Source organism: Barbus barbus, assembly GCF_936440315.1.
Source record: "Barbus barbus genome assembly, chromosome: 35".
NCBI classification, from domain to species: domain Eukaryota; kingdom Metazoa; phylum Chordata; class Actinopteri; order Cypriniformes; family Cyprinidae; genus Barbus; species Barbus barbus.
Window position 1 is genome coordinate 1,199,153 of NC_136763.1, and position 19,705 is coordinate 1,218,857.

General features: G+C 36.0%; 1 protein-coding gene across 5 annotated transcripts; it reads left to right on the forward strand.

Moving 5' to 3' along the window:
• The first annotated feature begins 95 nt into the window (after window positions 1-95).
• LOC306854851 (ATP-dependent 6-phosphofructokinase, liver type-like) lies at window positions 96-19,093 on the forward strand. 5 transcript variants are annotated; one of them, XR_013782871.1, is made up of 22 exons: window positions 96-213; window positions 5,602-5,675; window positions 5,747-5,824; window positions 7,684-7,873; window positions 9,036-9,201; window positions 10,468-10,512; window positions 10,588-10,696; window positions 11,200-11,295; window positions 11,387-11,479; window positions 12,477-12,602; window positions 12,681-12,745; window positions 12,813-12,876; window positions 13,644-13,790; window positions 13,906-13,976; window positions 15,234-15,321; window positions 15,391-15,543; window positions 15,623-15,787; window positions 16,115-16,176; window positions 16,283-16,394; window positions 16,556-16,774; window positions 17,124-17,229; window positions 18,245-19,093. XR_013782871.1 is itself a non-coding variant. In XM_079393103.1 (22 exons), the coding sequence occupies exons 2-22, from the start codon at window positions 5,604-5,606 to the stop codon at window positions 18,390-18,392; spliced, it is 2,256 nt and encodes a 751-aa protein (XP_079249229.1). In that variant the 5' UTR covers window positions 96-213; window positions 5,602-5,603; the 3' UTR covers window positions 18,393-19,093. The 5 variants fall into 5 exon arrangements, 3 of the variants coding, with proteins under 3 accessions (XP_079249229.1, XP_079249228.1, XP_079249227.1); XM_079393103.1 differs by having other exon boundaries at window positions 16,556-16,655; XM_079393102.1 differs by having other exon boundaries at window positions 191-268; window positions 16,556-16,655.
• The last annotated feature ends 612 nt before the right edge of the window (window positions 19,094-19,705 follow it).

Below are 19,705 nucleotides of genomic sequence, written 5' to 3' on the forward strand. Positions count from 1 at the left end.
CTAATAAGCTCCTAGAATGTGAATTTTACCAGGGGACCCATAGATATATAAGTATATATATATATATATATAGCGTTTGGTCTGGTTCTGTCTGCGCTTGCTTGGCATGTGTTGAGGAAAGATAAGGAAAGTGCTCAAGCGGCAGCAGAAAACAGTGTAAAGGAATACTGTTGGAGAGAAGCAGTCTTTATCAGCGGAAGTTAAAAGTATCTTGTAAGTGTATTTACTTGTGTTATTATGTGAAGACCATCGACTCGGGAGGATATAAGTATTGCTTTTTATTTCTCCTCTTTTCTACTTGTTTCAGTTTTATAGCCATTTCTTATTAAGTGTAATTAAGTTGCGTGTTATTTCTTAGGATTACTGATAAACTATACTGTCGTGATCTGTATTTGTTATCTATTTTAATTTTAGTTAAATAATGTCTGAATTTATTATGTCTGTATAGGTCTTTTATTAAGTTTTAGTTTTATTTAATTTGAGTTATTTTAATACGTCAACAAACTAAATGGAAATTAAATTATATATATATATATATATATATATTGAATTTATAAATGTGTATGTATATGTATATATATATATATATATATATAGTTGTTGTTTTTTGGTGTTTGGCTTAGTGTTATATTAGAATCATTATTATATTCTTATACCTTTTGTTCTTTAATATTTTGAATTGTTTTTAGCTTTATTTTTTTCATTTAAATGTTAAGTTTTGAGATTTTGTTGTATGCATTTGTAATTTTTAAATGTGTATGGCAGTATTTAGTTTTAGCTTGTAGTTTTGGCTCTGTTTTAGTTGTTTTAATGCTATAATTGATTGCTTCTGTTGTCCTCGTTTGTAAGGCGCTTTAGATAAAAGCATCTGCTAATTGACTAAATAATAATAATATATATATATATACACACATACAGGGGACCCCTCTTGAAGCGCAATGGACCGAAAGTTTTTTACATTTAGATTTTTTTTTTAATGTATGTACATTTATAACACTATACTTAGTATAATATCGTAGTTTCTAATGCAGGTCTGTGGCAGGAATGGTAAATTTGACATCGTTCTCTCTTCTGACTGCTGTTATCAGTCTCTCTTCATTTGTTCTTTTTTTGAAAGTCATGAAAACACTATCATGGAGTTTTTCTTTTGCTATTTGAGCGTATGGGAATGAAAAACCCCTGGAAATGTGTGAAAGGTCCTGAAGCAGTAGGACATCCGCGGATTTCAAGCTTACTCTTATGAATACTGAATTTCTGAACGTACTTCTTTCTTCACATACTATATAGTAGATAAGTAGTCATATTAGAACACAAACGTGTGAATCTCGTGAGAATTAGTGCACCTGCCAGGTAATTCTTGCCTACTCTTTTATGAATCCTGAGGATTCAAACATACTTATTTGCTCGCCTACTGCTATATAGTAGATAAGTATGCCATTTCTGATGCTGTTTGCGTATCCTGTCACGAAAAGTCCTTCATAGTGTGAATAAAGTCTATACTGCACTTTGAGAATGCGACTAAAATAGAAATACTCCATGTTTTAATTCTATTTGTGTTTGTGTATGCCGGATTAAGATAATGAAAAATCTGTGTTTACATGGCAGACTCTTAATCAGAGTATAGTCCTAATCGGATTATTGTTAAATGTACTGAGTGTTACATTTAACAATAGTGTCTGAGTGTCTGTCCCCCCCCCCCCCCCTCCCTGGACCCCTTCCAGTTTGCATATAGGTCCAACCGCTCGACCGGTGATGCCATCGCCACTGCCCTCCACCCAGCCCTCACACATCTGGAGAAAAAAGACTCATATGTCAGGATGCTGTTCATAGACTTCAGTTCAGCATTCAACACAATCATCCCTCAACAGCTCACTCATAAACTGGTCCAGCTGGGGCTCAACAGCTCCCTGTGCAACTGGCTGTTGGACTTCCTGGGAGACCTCAAGCAGTACGGGTCAGCATTAACACATCCAACACCATCACACTGAACACTGGGGCCCCCCAAGGATGTGTGCTGAGCCCCCTCCTCTTCACTCTGCTGACCCACGACTGCACACCGTCACACAACTCTAACCTGATCATTAAGTTTGCGGATGACATGACTGTGGTGGGTCTCATCAGCAACAGAGATGAGACAAACTACAGGAGCGAGGTGAGCCGCCTGGCCGGGTGGTGCAGTGACAACAATCTCTCTCTGAATGTGGAGAAGACGAAGGAGATTGTTGTTGACTTCAGGAGAGTACACACTCAGCATGCCCCTCTGACCATCAACGGTGCGACTGTGGAGAGAGTGAACAGCACCAAGTTCCTGGGTGTGCACATCACAGAGGACCTCTCCTGGACTAACAACACTGTAGCACTGGCCAAGAAAGCACAGCAGCGTCTCTACTTCCTCCGCAAACTCAGAAGAGCCAGAGCCCCGGCCCCCATCATGTGCACCTTCTACAGAGGCACCATCGAGAGCATCCTAACCAGCTGCATCACTGTGTGGTATGACGCTTGCAACGCATCCTGCCGCAAGTCACTTCAGCGAATAGTGAGAGCAGCTGAGAAGATCATTGGTGTCTCTCTCCTCTCCCTCCAGGACATTTACAGCACCCGTCTCATCCGCAAAGCCCTCTGCATTGCAGGTGATCCCACCCATCCGACACACAGCTTCTTCAGTCTGCTGCCATCAGGGAGGAGACTGCGGAGTCTCCAGGCGAGGACCAGCAGACTGAAGGACAGCTTCATACATCAGGCTGTCAGGAAGCTGAACTCCCTCCCGTCCTTGCCCCCCCCTCCCCTCTTTTACCCCATGCAACACTGAACTCTGATACTACGACCCCACCACCCTACTTAAAAACTGTGACCAGCACCTGTCACTTGTGCAGCATTGGACTGATCACTACCTCATCCAGCATTGACTGCAAACTACCTCTTCGGATAAAAAGACTGTTCTCTTGTCACTTTAACAGACTGATAGGCTCTTCTTGCACTACACATATATCTGCAGAGTTTTGTTTTATTTAACTGGTTTGCACTCTATCTGCCATGTGCCTTATGCTACTTTATCTCTTTCTTTATTTTTCTACAATGTCCTCATTTGTATAGTTGTATGTACATATGTTTAAACTGTATTTATCTGTATTTGAACGTCTACTGTCAGTGTTTAATGTTAACTGTATGCCCCAAGGGTCTGAGAGTAACGCAGTTTCAGTTCTCTGTATGTATGTGCCTTACATGTGGAAGAACTGACAATAAAGCAGACTTGACTTGTTAAAGAAGGACTTGGCAACCCTGAGCCTAGTGATCTCGCGGGAACGCGCAGAGGAAAGAAGAGGCGGAGCTACGTGGAGTTATCGCGCTTCACGGGAATCAGTGCGCAGGAAAACACCGTGTTTTTAATCGTTAAGGGCTAATATCTGCGATCTTCAGTCATGCATGTGGACTTTGAGAAGCTGCGGATGAGCGGCGCGGGGAAAGCCATCGCGGTTCTGACGAGCGGCGGAGATGCGCAGGGTAAACATGAGCAGAAAGAGCAGATAAAGTAGAGACAGACACTGCTCCACACAGACACTGATGCTGTATAAACAGATCGTGTGCTTTAATAACCTGCTGCAGAGGAAATACTAAAAATATGGTCTAAGAACGGTTTTTTCTTGGTCAGTCCCTCCAGGATTTTTGTGTGATTTTTGCATTCAAAATGACTGTCAAACCTGTTCATTAGATCATAAAGGGTGCCAATACTTTTGGCAATATAGTGTATATCGCTGAAAATTAAGTGTCCTCCGCACAATTAATCGCATGTGATTTTGAACCAGCTGGAGTTTATTAAACGTGCAGATTATGTATTATGTTAGATGCACAATATTCACAAATAACAAACAAAATGCTTAAAGCTGGTTTATTTTGGTCTCTTAGTCAATTCTGAAACATTTTAACTTTTAAAACACCCTTAGGACCCTTTTTCCACCTTACCCAAGTAAACATTAACAAAGAAGTATTGTAGCTGTACATACTGCTTGTAAATCCGATTCATACATTTGGTATTTTGGTCTCAATAAATTCTGATATATTGATATATAAAAAATAGATGGGGAAAAATACAATTCAATTCAATAATTAAACAGCACTGCATCATCAGCGTTGGTATTGTATCAGACTTTACTGATCAGTGTGCACTTAATACTTAACATTATATTAAATTCCAGTTCAAATGGAGTTAAGAAGGTTTTTGTACAGTGAATGCCGGAGATGGAGTGTTTTCATTAGAACGGCTGGAACTGATATCAGAGGCAGCAAATGTATGGCATTATATGCTTTCATCAACTTTTACAGGTTATATAATGTTTATTGTAGCTATATGGGTGCTTAGTTTTTCTTGTTGTTTAATACACTTGGTCATAATCTGAAATGAAGTGTTTATGCTCAGGATATTTAAAACGTACAAAAGTATATTGGCTAGACGACAAATAACCTACTTCTCCACTCTTCAAGCACACAAAAACATTATCCAGTTAGATAATTTTATGCTATGTGAGGTCTTTATTTTATTTATTTTGTGCTATTATTTTGCAGTTAAATGACGAATTATACAGGATCCCAAAAAAATGCGACATTTTAGTTAATTTTGCATTGTATTCAGCGAAAAACTGGAGGGACTGCTTGGTATATAGCGTTAGATGAACATTCCATTTATCAGTTTGAAAACATTAGAACGTTACATTTGAATCTTCTCTCTTTCTCCAAAGTTTGCATGCCTGTAACTCAAGAAGTATTAAAGTTATCTTAATGCACTTTTAGATTTTGGATCTTAACAAACTTTTCTTTTGGCATCGTAATTTTTAAAGCCCTGTATGGTTCAGGTTCAGAGATACTGGAATCTCAATATGGCTCCAGGAGTAAATTGTACACACTTTCAGTGGCCAAAAACCAAATGCAGGTCAGAAATAATACTTTGTTTCTTTTAAAGAGAAACATCTGAAGAACAAATCATGTTGAAAGTAGAAATGTATCTTGTATTTCTCTATCAAAACATATAAATCATACCTTGTCTTAGTGCCATAAATACTCTTTTTCTGAAGTTTGCATGCCTGAAGTATTAAAGATAGCTCAATGTGATTCTAGATTCTGTTTCTTAATAAATTTGACTTAATATTATAATATACACCATATACATCAGTGACATTTAATAATTTGGCTTTCTAATTCATTTATGCATTTCTTTGACACAAAAAATATGAACAAAATCACAAAACAATAACTCTGTTTGAGTTGACGTGGAATGACCCCAGATTATGGAATGATTTGTTGTAATTTCCTGATTTTCGTGGTTTTTTTCTGATGTATGTGTGTCAGAGAGTGAGTATCTGGTGCATCAGTAATGCATGCACTGACCGTTATGTAACCTGTCATGACCCCTAGCTAGTGTGCATGCACATCTCATGCTTCAGTAATTCTGTTATTTGTTCCTAAACTGTTTCCAGATTAAATATGCATTGCATGTTGTGTCACCATATTGCATTACAAACAATGCATTTTTGTCAGTGCATTTCTCTTTAGTTGCTGCATTAAACATTAATACGGCGTGAGATGCATGATAACGTGTGATTTCTGCAGGTATGAACGCGGCCGTGCGTGCCGTAACACGCATGGGCATTTACGTGGGCGCTAAAGTCTACCTGATTTATGAGGTGAGAGATGTTGCTCCGCATGCACTGAGTCGCGGAGCGCTGCTGTCGTACTGATGCATGTGTTTCTCTAGGGTTATCAAGGCCTGGTGGATGGAGGAGATCACATCAAACTCGCCAACTGGCAGAGCGTCACCAACATCATTCAGCTGGTGAGTCTTCATCCGTTTTAATGCATGCTTGTTTTGTTTGTCACATGCATGTGTTATCCTGCCATACGTGCTTCTAGAAGTAAATCAAATTAAACAGAATGCAGAAAAAAAAGTCAATGTAGAATTCCATGAGGAATTGATTGGATGGAGAAAAAATGTTCGTTAATAACAAAATGAAGTCCGATGGTAGAAACGGAGGGCTTGAAGAAATGCTAGAGATTTGGAGTAAGTCATATTTTAATGAAAGATTATGAAGACAAATGTATTTATTTTTATGTAAATGCTCTATTTATTTATTTGTATATCAATGTTTTATTTTATATAAATGCTTTATTTATTTTTGTATAAATGCTTTTAGTTTTTTTGAATATAAATGATTTAGCTATTTTTATGTAAATGCTTTTATTTATTTGATGTAAATGTTTTATTTAATTTGCTTTTATTTATTTCCGGATATTTATTTGGCGTAACATGCACAAATTAATTGAGCGCACAATTCAGGTTTCTATGGCTGTGGAAACCTAGAAAAATAAGTTTTTTTTTTTTCTAAATGTCATGGAAATTAATAAAAGTGTTATTTTTAGTATCAGTAATTTTGTGTTATTGTAGTTAATATATTTTTATTAATGTTTTTTTATTTTTATTTTTTTTGCAATTTGTCTTTTTATCTTTAATGTCTATTTTTTATTTAATTTAAGTCTAATTTATTTATTAAATATCCATTTTATTATTATAATTTTTATATCAGTTTTAGTTCAACTTAAAAAATGTTCATCAAGATCAGAGATTTTTTTAAATTCTAATTTCCATGCCTGGTAATGTTATGACAATTATTACAATTTTGGATAATAGTGGATATTTGTTTTTATGTTGAATACATTTTTTTTTTCTAGTTACACCAAGCTCTAAAATATTTATTCACTAGAAATTGCATTTTTGTGAATGCAAATTATTGTACAAATATCAATATTGAAATCACAAAGTCAAATCCAGGCAGCTGTATTGAATGGGTAAACTGGTTCAAATGTGATCTCATATTGATTTTTCGCAGCCTTTAATAATCTTATGTCAGTTTCTACTGTTTGTAAGGGAGTTGTGAGTATTTATACAGGAAACTCTGAGATAACTTCCTCCTCTTCTGTGTCTGCAGGAAACAGGATTTAGATTAAATCTGAGATTACAGCTGCGACCCTCAGCAGTGTTACATCACAGACAGACTCGTGACACCGTATACTGCAGTATTTAGCTCAACTTATTTGTAACATTTGAACTTTTAATTTAGTATATACAAAACTGATTGAAAAGAGGTGTTCTACCAACGAAAGAGGAGATGCAACCAAAAATCAAAAAGATTTTAATGTAGTGCAATATTCTGTCATTTCAGCATTTTAGTGTAATTTTTCCTACTAGTTCACCGCTATCCCGCCGGGACCATCAACATGTTTACTCGTTCTATGACCACACTGAATATATGTGAATTCATATATTAATACTAGACACCTTAAAGATAATGTGTTCCTAAAATCTTTGTCATGTCTTTTTGTTAACATACTTTATGCTTTGATGCAGTCGTCATCTTCTCGTGATGCAAACAAGACATCAACTGCTTTGGTCATGTGACAATTTTCACTAATCATGTGACACTGCACATATTTAACTGAGACCCTGTATTTTTGTGCACTAAAGCACTAGTCAGTAAGGTTTTTAGAGCTTTATAAATGAAAACTGTTTTATGGTCACTATTGAGACGGGTGGGATGCGGTTTGTGTGGAACAGCGTCTGATCATTGAAGGTTGAGAGCAGTGCATGGTGCTGTTGTAGTGCTTCATCTGACCCACAGATGTTGTGATTGTGGTCAGGGCGGCACCATCATCGGCAGCGCCCGCTGTAAAGCCTTCACCACGCGCGAGGGCCGTCTGTCCGCGGCCTTTCACCTGCTCCAGCGCGGCATCACTAACCTGTGTGTGTGCGGCGGAGACGGCAGCCTCACCGGAGCCAACATCTTCCGCAGCGAGTGGAGCGGCCTGCTGGCTGAACTCGTGCTGCAAGGTACACCAAACCGGCTCCACACTGAAAAATAAAGACGGCGATGCCACAGGAGAACCATTTTTGGTTCCACAAAGAACCATTCAGTCAAAAGTTGTTTAAAGAACCATCTCTGTCTTACCTTTTTATAATCTGAAGAACCTTCTTTCACCACAAAGAAGCTTTTGTGAAACAGAAAGGTTCTTCAGATGTTGAAGGTTCTTTATGGAACCATTTAGACAAAAAAGGTTCTTCTGTGGCATCGTGAAGCACCTTTATTTTTAAGAGTGTACGGTCTGATTTTACTATACAATTATTGCATTTTTTAATTAGGAGCAGTAAAATTGCAGTTTTAGTAATTAGGAGTGGGTTTTTTTCATTAGTTTCTTTGTCTATTATTTCTTAAATTCATTTTTGTTTGAATTTCAGTTATTTCCCGTTAGTCATTTTGTACCTTGTGGTATTTCTTTTTAAGTTTTTTTTTTTTTTAAATTTAATATATATATATATATATTTTTTTTTATTACTTCCGTTTCAGTTCAGTTATTTTATTAGTTATTGTTTTTGAAAACAAAAATTCAGTTATTTCCAGTTTAGTAATTTTATTTTGTTGTTTTTTTGTTGTTGTTGTCATTTTTATTAGCTTTGGTTTCTTTTGTTATTAATTTAGTTTTCAGTTATTTATAGTTGTAGTTTTAGTAATTTAGTTTAGCTTTTTTGTCTTTTTTTTTTTTTTTAAATGTCTTTTTTGTTCATTTTTATTTTAGTTTCAGTTCAGTTTTTTTAGTTTTAGCAATTGTTTTGTTTGTTTGTTTTAATTTTTTATTTAAAGTTATTTTCAGTCCAACTTAACCTAAAAAAAATGAGAAATGTTGGCATGGTGAATATCTGAAATAAAATGTTCAATTTTTTAACACCTCATTTATTTCCAGTTAACATGTTTTTCATGTTTTTCGGTTTAGTTAATGATAACAACACAGACTCTTACACTGAAACCAGATCCTGCTGGTCTGAACAGCAGGACTTGAGACAGAAAGAGCTGGATCTCTTTTAATATTCTCTCTTTTCTGTGTCACGCTCCACTTGAGCAACAGAGCGAACGAACTCTCAAACGCTGCATGTGAATGAAAACCTGCCTGAACTTGTCTCATGGTGAACAGGAGCTGATGTGGTTTGTGTGTTTCAGGCCGGATCACAGACTCTCTGGCGCAGCAGCACAAGCATCTGAACATCGTGGGTCTGGTGGGATCCATCGATAATGATTTCTGTGGAACCGACATGACGATCGGAGCCGATTCTGCTCTGCATCGGATCATGGAAGTTACTGATGCAATCTCCACCACGGCACAAAGGTTAAACACACACACATACACACACACACACACACACACACACACACACACACACACATACACACACACACACATACACACACACACACATACATACATACATACACACACACACACACACACACACACACACACACATACACACACACACACATACACACACACACACATACATACATACATACACACACACACACACACACACACACACACACACACACATATACACACACACACACACACACACACACACACATATACACACACACACACACACACACACACACATACACATACATACACACACACACACAGAGCCAAGAGACACACGGCTAAAAATGAACTCTGCAAAGAAATGAATGCAAGTTATGCAAATCATAGAAACCATAGTCTGACCTTCACTGACCTCATAATCTCATAATGACTTTCACACCAATGAAAGATTTACTTTCACTTTTTCTACCTCACATTATGTAACTAATGATAATTCTTCTTATTATTACTAATAAAACTCTAAATGGATTAGGGCTGCACTTTGTGTTTATATCAATTAACCTATATAATAATAATACTAATAATTGATTTATAGTTTATAACAATGCATAAATGAATTGTTTATTGATTGTATTGAGCTGACATGCCCTTAGGGATCAATAAAATACATCTAATCTAATAATATCTATTATTATTATTATTAATTTTTACAATTAATATAAGTATTATTATTATTTTTACTTTTTTTTTTTTCTCGTAGTATGCACAATATTCCTTACATTAAATAACTAACCATACTAACATTCATTAAGATCTTTTTTTGAAAACAAATTAATGCTATTATTCATCAAGGAAGCATTAAATTTATCAGAAGTGACAGTAAACACATTTATAATGTTACAATAAATGCAGTTCTTTTGAACTTTCAGTTCATCTGTGAATCCTAAAAAATAAAATGTATCACAATTTCCACAAAAATATTGTGCAGCACAACTGTGTTCAACATTGATAATAATCAGAAATGTTTGTTGATCAGTAAATCAGTATATTATTATGATTTCTGAAGATCATGTGACACTGAAGACTGGAGTAATGATGCTGAAAATACAGCTGCAGATCACAGAAATAAATTACAGTTTAACACATATTCACATAGAAAACAGCTCTTTTACACTTTAATAATATTTCATGTTTTTACTGTATTTGTGATCAAATAAATGCAGCCTTGATGAGCAGAAGAGACTCTCAATCATGCATTTGTGTTGTTTTCAGTCATCAGAGGACGTTTGTGCTGGAGGTGATGGGACGCCACTGCGGGTACGTCATGTTCACTGGGCTGTTTTATTCTTCATAAGGGCCTCTGGTCTGATCCGATCTGGTCTGGTTCTGCAGGTATCTGGCAGTGGTCTCCGCTCTGGCATCTGGTGCCGACTGGCTCTTCATCCCCGAAGCTCCACCGGAGGACGGATGGGAGGATCACATGTGTGCTCGACTCGGAGAGGTGAGATGCCACAGTTTGGCCAAAATCTTGTGATTATATGTGTCCCTGCAGCACAAAAGCAGTCATGAGTAGCACAGGTATATTTGTAGAAATAGCCAACAATACATTGTATGGATCAAAATGATACATTTCTCTTTTATGACAAAAATCATTAGGATATTAAGATCATGTTCCATGAAGATATTTAGTAAATTTCCTACTGTAAATATATCAAAACTTCATTTTTGATTAGTAATATGCATTGCTAAGAACTTCATTTGAACAACTTTAAAGGAGATTTTCTCAATATTTAGATTTTTTTGCTCCCTCAGATTCCAGATTTTCTAATAGTTGTATCTCAGACAAATATTGTCCGATCATAACAAACCATACATCAATGGAGAGATTATTTATTCAGCTTCAGATGATGTATAAATATGTATAAATTGACCATTATGACTGGTTTTGTGGTCCAGGGTCGAAATGACTTGACTCTATGAATGAATGTGTGTGTGGTTTTGCAGAGCCGCAGTAAAGGGTCTCGTCTGAACATCGTGATCATCGCAGAAGGAGCCATCGACAAACACGGCCAGCTGATCTCCTCCAACTACGTCAAAGACGTGAGACTCTCAGATGGAACAGTGTGTCAGTTCTGTGAGGGTTTGAGCCTGTTGTTCACGTGTGTGTGTGTGTGTGTGTGTGTGTGTGTAGCTGGTGGTTCAGCGGTTGGGTTACGACACACGGGTCACTGTCCTGGGTCACGTTCAGAGAGGAGGAACACCATCCGCTTTTGATCGAGTCCTGGTGAGTGCATTAAAAAAACTCATGTTAAAATGTGGACTTTTCAAATTCAGTTTATTATGCAGGGCTCGACAGTGCAAGCATTTCACACGCATTTGCAACTAAAATTAGATGTGCATGAACTAGAAAATGTAATACGGTGCATGAGTCAACTCAAGTGATGCTAACCCTGGAACAACATATAAAACTACCAAATTTTGCTTAATAGCAACGTTTAATCGCAACATATAATCATTGCAGTTAATAGTGTTCACCGTCTGTTTGATTACGTGTCATTTATAACTAGCTGCATGATTTTTACTGTACATATCTGCTACAGTCACCACTAATAACCTACTCCTAAAAATAATATAGAAACGTAATGTTTTCTGTAAAGCTGCTTCACAACGATTTGTATCATGAAAAGTGCTGTACACATAGGGGTGGGCGATATGACCAAAATCTTATATCACGATATGACTAATTTTATATCATGATAACAATATATATATCACGATATAGTTATTTTTTTCTTTTAAAAAGATTTTTATGATATTAAAATCTTTGAAATCATAGAATTTTCATAATCCTTATCACCAATGTCAATATCAAACTAATACATGCCTAAAAAGAGACAAAAAAAAACAAACAAAGATGGGGATTCTGACACACATAAGTGTTTATGTAATCGTTCATGGTTCAAAGCCAATAAAGCGGCAGAAAAATTCCCGTTCCTCGCTCAGAAACAGAGACGGTGCATGCATATAGCTCTGTTGTTTGTTTCTCAACGGCTTGTTTAGGAACGAGCTCCTTGTTTTGTTCTGGCTGGTCGCTCTCCACCTGCTTCTGTCTCTGCTTCATGCCCCGTCGAATTGAATTGAAAAGTCATCTTTATTTATACAGCGCTTTTAGCAATACAGATTGTGTCAAAGCAGCTTTACAGCATCAATAGGACAGTAGTAAACACTGCAGTATATATTGCTCTGTCAGGATCAGTGTGTTGGTGTGTGTGTGTCTATAGAGCAGTAAGATGGGTGTGGAGGCCGTGGTGGCTCTGCTGGAGGCGACTCCGGAGACGCCGGCGTGTGTGATCGGTCTGTCCGGGAATCAGGCCATGCGTCTGCCGCTCATGGAGTGTGTGAACATGGTGAGCCAAACACGCGTGACCTTTGACCTCTGATACAGAGAATCCAATGTAGCGTCGTGCTTCTGTGTTGTTTTTCAGACTAAAGAGGTTCAGAAAGCCATGAACGAGAAGAGGTTTGAAGAGGCCATTCAGCTGCGTGGAAAGTGAGTTTTGTTTGTTCGTTTGTTAATGAATCTGTGAGATGGTTCACTGATTGTTACTTCACTGCAGGAGTTTTGAGAACAACTGGAACACGTACAAGCTTTTAGCTCATCAGAAGCCAGCTCTGTCAAAGGTAACGAACTCCATGTTTTCAAGCACGATATACTTTCTTTTTACTTGTTTTTTAAAATCAACAAAAATTCACGCTATTTACTTTCATAATAAATGTCTTTGATCTTATTGTGCACATTATTCTAAAGAATTTCATTAAAAAAAAAAAAACTTTATTTGTCTCTGAAAACAAATAATTTAATTTATATTTATTTTATTTATACTTTAATACATATATATATATATATATATATATATATGTGTGTATATATGTGTAGTATCTAACAATTATTACATTTAATATGCAATGTCATATTATAATTATCTGTATGTACATATATTTTTTTTATTAAATATCGTGTGTTTGTTTATATAAACTGTAATTATAAAAATGTATGTTCAACTGAAATACACAATTTAATAAAAAAAGATAAAAAAAAAAAAATTTAGTACAATTTAGCTATTTTGTGTGGATACAAATATATATATAATATAGTTAACTTTAGAATATTAAAGTACATGTGTATGTAAATGTATGTGTATAATAATTTTATATGTATTAATTATATATATATATTAGTTTTTTATTTATTTAATATAGCATTTAATATTATAATTATAATTTAAGTCCTTTTTTAAGTTTATTGTATGTCTTTGTATTTATTTAAACTGTGTATTCATCTGAAATATATTATGTATTTTTTATAAATATACATAAATATATTTTTACAATTTTAGATGAAAGAAATGTAAGTTGTCTTTAATGAGCTCTTTAATGTGTTTGTGTAGAGTAATCACTCGATGGCGATCCTGAACGTCGGCGCTCCGGCCGCAGGGATGAACGCCGCTGTGAGATCCGCGGTTCGAGTGGGACTCGCTCAGGGTCACAGGGTTTACACGGTCCACGACGGCTTCGAGGGTCTGGCCAAAGACGCGGTGAGGGCCGCAGATGTGTGTGTGTGTGTGTGTCCTTGGCTAAATTTGCATGTTGTTGCTCTTTTGTTGGTTTTCACTGCTTCTATTGTCCTCATTCTCTGCTTTACTCCTGCAGGTGACTGAGGTTCACTGGCATGATGTGGCTGGATGGACGGGGCAGGGCGGCTCACTGCTGGGCACCAAACGGTCAGTTCTGTGTGTCTCTGTGTCTTAACCAGACTGAACACCATGAGCCTCGAGCAGCACATCACACTTCATCCAATGTTTGTGTCCTGATCAGGCAACAAGCCATAGGCCGCAAGACCTTTCAGAAGTTGCTTGGTTTCTGTCTCTGTCCGATTAGCCCCGCCCACAGTACAATCCCATTGGTCCATCTCACTCTCCATATCTGCATATTAAATAAAACATACACTCTGATTGGCTGAGATTTCATTGCTTCATGCTTCATTTTCACTTTAAGTTTGAAGAAATCAAGTACTCTTGACTGGAAAACATTAAACAAATGAATACTGTTACAATCCACAGAATAGTTACTTCTAAATGATTCATTTTTTACTTTTCTCAGTGGTTTGCATTGCTTTTTATTTATTTATTAACAGGATTATTATAGTTAAGTAAAACTAAAATTAAAATCTTTGTCGTTACTTGGGATAAAATAAATGTTAACTGAAATAAAATAAAAATATTTCAGATGGTTACATTTCTCATTTTCATTTAGTTTTAACTTGATGTACTCAAATAACTAAAACTGAAGTAAAAATAAAAAAACCCTATTATATAGATGTACAACACAACACAACAAAATTACTAAAACTTTAACAAGAATTAAAGTAAAAACTGATTCAGAATATTAATAAAAACTAAAATAGTACCAATGATACTAAAACTATTTATTTAGAACAATTTATTTATTTTTCATTCATTATTTCTGTAATTTTATGTGTATTGTAATTTGTCATATTAATGAAAGTAAAATGTGTTTCATGTCTTTAAACAGACTTTTCTCAATTATTTGAATTGCATCATTTATTAATTATTTATAGTTACTATATGAATGAATTGTTTGTCTTTATTCATTCATTCATTTTATATATTTAATAATGTGTTTTTCACAATAATGAATGTAAACTGTTATGAATGTTTCATGTTGTTTGTAAGCACCTGGATTTTTCTCAATATTTGGAAATGCATACATTTTTAGTTATATTTAGAATATTAATGAATTTAATTTGTTTTATTGAAGTATTTATGAATTAATTCATTTTCTGTACTATTTAATTTATATTGTAATTTTCACAATAATGAAACCAAAATGAATTATGAATGTTTCATGTTTAAATGGCTATTTTACCAGCCTTTCTCAGTGGTTGGAATTGCTTTAATGTCTTGTATTAATGTATTATGAATGTATTAATGCATTAATTTGTGTTTATATTTGTTCAGAACTCTTCCCAACTCCTGCATGGAGAACATCGTGGCCAATATCAGCAAATACAACATCCAGTCGCTGCTGGTGATTGGTGGATTTGAGGTACAAACTGAGAGAGTGTGTGTGTGTGTGTGTGTGTGTGTGAGATAACTGTGTGTTTGTCTCCTGTAGGCGTATGAAGGAGTTCTGCAGCTGGTTGAGGCTCGAGGCCGTTATGATGAACTGTGTATCGCTATGTGTGTGATTCCCGCCACCATCAGCAACAATGTGCCGGGCACAGACTTCAGTTTGGGAGCAGACACGGCCGTGAACGCCGCCATGGAGGTGAGACTCGCTCGCTCATATACAGCTGATCACAGCTCAGTCCTGAGTCTGAAACCAGCTTCTGTCTCTGTCTGCTCAGAGCTGTGATAAAATCAAGCAGTCTGCGTCTGGAACCAAACGCCGCGTCTTCATCGTGGAAACCATGGGCGGATACTGCGGTTACCTAGCAACCACCACCGGCATCGCCGTGGGAGCAGACGCCGTCTACATCTTTGAGGAGCCGTTCAACATCCATGAGCTGGAGGCAAGATCACAATCATCTTCTGCTCCGCAAGCCTGCATTTATTTGATCACAAATCATGCAAAAATTGTGAAATATTATTAGAATGTAAAACAGCTGTTTTCTATGTGAATATCTGTTAAACTGTAATTTATTCCTGTGATCAAAGCTGTATTTTCAGCATCATTACTCCAGTCTTCAGTGTCACATGATCTAATAATATTTCCACTTTTTTGCAGTATTTTTGATTAAAAATAACCGCAGCCTTGCTGAGCAGAAGAGACTTCTTTCAAAAACATTAAAAAGCCATAATTATTCAGAGCTTTTAACCTTCTCACTGTTTCCTTTCAGACAAACGTGGAGCATCTGACGGAGAAAATGAAGAATGATATTCAGAGAGGACTAGTGTTGAGGTAAAGCATCACATGACACCTGATGCTGCAGTGTGTGTAGTGATGTGTTGATTTGGCTCTTCTGTCCTTCATTCAGCTGTGATTCACTAATGCTTCATCTCTGCAGGAATGAGAAGTGTCACAAGCACTACACCACTGATTTCATCTACAATCTCTACTCCGCCGAGGGCAAAGGCATCTTCGACTGCAGGGTCAATGTTCTGGGTCACCTGCAGCAGGTGAGACGCCCGTCAAGTGATCATGTGACCAGCGTCCCGACAAATCAGATGCTCCCGGTGGAATCATCATCCCTGGATTAGATTCACGAGTGTGTTATTAACGTTGCAGAAATGTTTCTGTCCTTGTTTTGAGCGTGTCACGTGTTGTTTTGTGTGTTTAGGGTGGCGTTCCCACTTCGTTCGACAGGAATTTTGGCACTAAACTGGGAGTGAAGTCAGTTCTGTGGCTCACAGAGAAGATGAACAACACGTACAGACAGGGTGAGACGCACATGCACACCAGCGTTACTCTCAGCTACTACTCAAACCACTACAAATCAGAGAAAATAAAATACAAACTTACAAAACTTCAACAAAAACTAGGGATGTTACCTTGGCAGGTAACTAATAAATAAAACAAGTTTAGGTATAAAAATGACTAAAGCTAAAACTGAAATAAATATAAATTCAATCTAAATAGAAGATAGGGATTTGATGTCTATAGTCGATCACATGCTGACACAAGCTGTACTTCCAAGCAATAGAAAAGAGTCTATTCTTTGTGAATCACTTCAGAATGAATCTTAGAACCCTGATAATATTTCTTAATGTTTTCTGAATAACTGTAGCAATAGAACAATGTTCCTGATTGATAAAACCTTAATTTAAATGAATGGATTATATATATTAATAAGAATCGATTTGAAGGCAGAGATGTTGTGTGAAGATCTGTTTGCTTGTGAATGGCAGGCCGCGTGTTTGCGAACGCTCCAGATACGGCTTGCGTGATCGGCATGAAGAAGAAGGTGATGTCGTTCAGTCCTGTCACCGAACTCAAAGCGCACACGGACTTCGAGTAAGAGTCACATGACTAAATATATCTCACCTCATGAATAATGAACCAGGAGCTCATTATAATGTGATGTCACGTATTTCCTGATAGATCCCAGTAAATGAGAGCAGAGGCGTGTTTTATGCTCAAAATAATTTTTGGAAATGAATATTATTAATATATATGCATTACAATCTAATATTAATATATTATGCATAGTGTACAAATATTCTGGCTGCAGTTAGAACTGCCCTTCCGGTCAAAACTTAAGAGTACTTATGATACTGAAAGAAGTCTCTTTGTCACTGCATTTATTTAATCAAAAATAAAGTAAAAATTGTGAAATATTATTAGAAATGAAAATATGTGTTAAAGTGTAATTTATTTCTGTGATCTGCAGCTGTATTTCCAGCATCATTACTGCAGTCTTCAGTGTCACATGATCTTCAGAAATCATAATAATATACTGATTTACTGCTCAACAAACATTTCTGATTATTATCAATGTTGAACACAGATGAATATTTTTGTGGAAACTGTGATTCATTTTATTTTTCAGGATTCACAGATGAATAGAAAGTTCAAAAGAACAGCATTTATTTGAAATAGAAATCTTTTCTAACATTATAAACATCTTTACTAGCTCTTTTAAACAATTTAATGGAGCCTTGCTGGATAAAAGTATTAATTTCTTTTAAATTCTTCAGTAAATCAGTATATTATTATGATTTCTGAAGATCATGTGACACTGAAGACTGCAGTAATGATGCTGAAAATACAGCTGCAGATCACAGAAATACATTACACTTTAACACATATTCACATAGAAAACATTTATTTTCATTTCTAATAATATTTGATTATTTTTACTATATTTTTGATCAAATAAATGCAGCCCTAGTGAACAGAAGAGACTTTTTTCCACTAGTTATTGAGTAAATGATGGGCTATACTTTGTTCAAGTATCTGTCGATTGTGTGTGTGTGTGTGCGCGTGTGTGTGTGTGTGTGTGCGTGTGTGTGTGTGTGTGTGTGCGCAGACACCGGATGCCGAAGGAGCAGTGGTGGCTAAACCTGCGGCCCATGCTGAAGATGTTGGCCAAATATCAGACCAGTTTTGACGAGTATGTGACCGGAGAGATCGAACACGTGACGCGCCGCACACTCAGCGTGGAGACCGGATTCTGAACAGCTTCTCAATCCCTCCTTCATCATCCTCATCATCATCCTCAGACCACATTAACCCTCCATACCTCTGAGCCAATAAATCCTGCCATATTCATAGCTGCGTTTATGCTGCATAAAACACGTTATTAACACTATCAGTGTTTATGAATGACATTCATCTTGAAATGTGAAAGAATAGATGTTGTGCTTGTGCTTCAGTCCATCTGCTGTGCCTTTGTCTTGCATTTATTAGTTTTTAACAACTGGCCTGCTGTAATATGTCCTTCATATATGTGAGTCTTTATATTTCAGTGGTTGTGCATGTTTGACGCGGCCAGATGAGTCTGAGTTTGTGTAAAAGATGAAATGTGTTGATTTTCTGGTTTTTGGACACAATCTTATCATATTTCTGTTGTGCAAACTAATTTTTGTCTGTTGTTTGAACGGCTGTATCTCTGGTTTTTGTGTATAATCTTATTTTCTGTAATTATTTGGCTGTTGTTTGTTTCTTTATTCCAGAATAATTGAGTGTGTCGTTGAATTATTACTGAATTATTGTGCTCTTCTCAGTATTCTCCTCTGACTGACCTGTAGAAATGCTGCTCATATCATGTTTACAGATGAATATGTTAGATTTGCATATTAAGATGTGCTTCAGTGATTAAACCTGACAAAATAAAAATAGAGATTCTCTGCTGATTAACAAAAAGCATTGTGTGGTGTGTGTGTACTATAGTTTTATTTTTAAGTGTAAACCATGATTTTACTGAAGCAGCATAAATTCATAGACAACATATTAAATTATTTTAAATATTTAATATGTTTGATTACAAGTGTAATAATCTAAATAATATTTTTGCTATAACATGTAATTAAAAAATCTAAATAAAACTTTTAATATTACAATTTATTAATCTATAATTAATTTGCACACCTTAGAACATTCGTCAGCCAATCAGATTGAAGCATTCATCTGCGCCGTAGAATTAAAGAAAAGAATGCGTGACGTCACGTTCCCATTCTCCGTTGTGATTGGTTACAGGAAGGAGTCGCGTTTCTGTGAGCAGGTCATGTGGAGGTAAAAATAACACTTAAGGATTTCTGTAAAGATTTTAATTTTCATTAGTTCGTTGTTTTACATAAATTTATAGAGCCAACATGCATACAAAAGATTATAAATGTTACTCCCACACTCGCGTGTGTATATGAGAAACATGCTTAAACATTTTTTTATAATCTTATATTTTTAAATATACTTGTAATATAACAATATATAATATAAACATATGCACAATTAAGTTAAATTATTATTTGCCGCAATGCTTTTCCTGAAG

Excerpts from the sequence above, each read along its gene's own strand:
- LOC306854851 (XM_079393101.1), top strand. The coding sequence starts at position 3,420 with ATGCATGTGGACTTTGAGAAGCTGCGGATGAGCGGCGCGGGGAAAGCC. Across the intron at positions 9,202-10,467 it reads ATCTCCACCACGGCACAAAG|TCATCAGAGGACGTTTGTGC; the intron begins GTTAAACACACA and ends TGTTGTTTTCAG. Across the intron at positions 15,788-16,114 it reads TCAACATCCATGAGCTGGAG|ACAAACGTGGAGCATCTGAC; the intron begins GCAAGATCACAA and ends GTTTCCTTTCAG.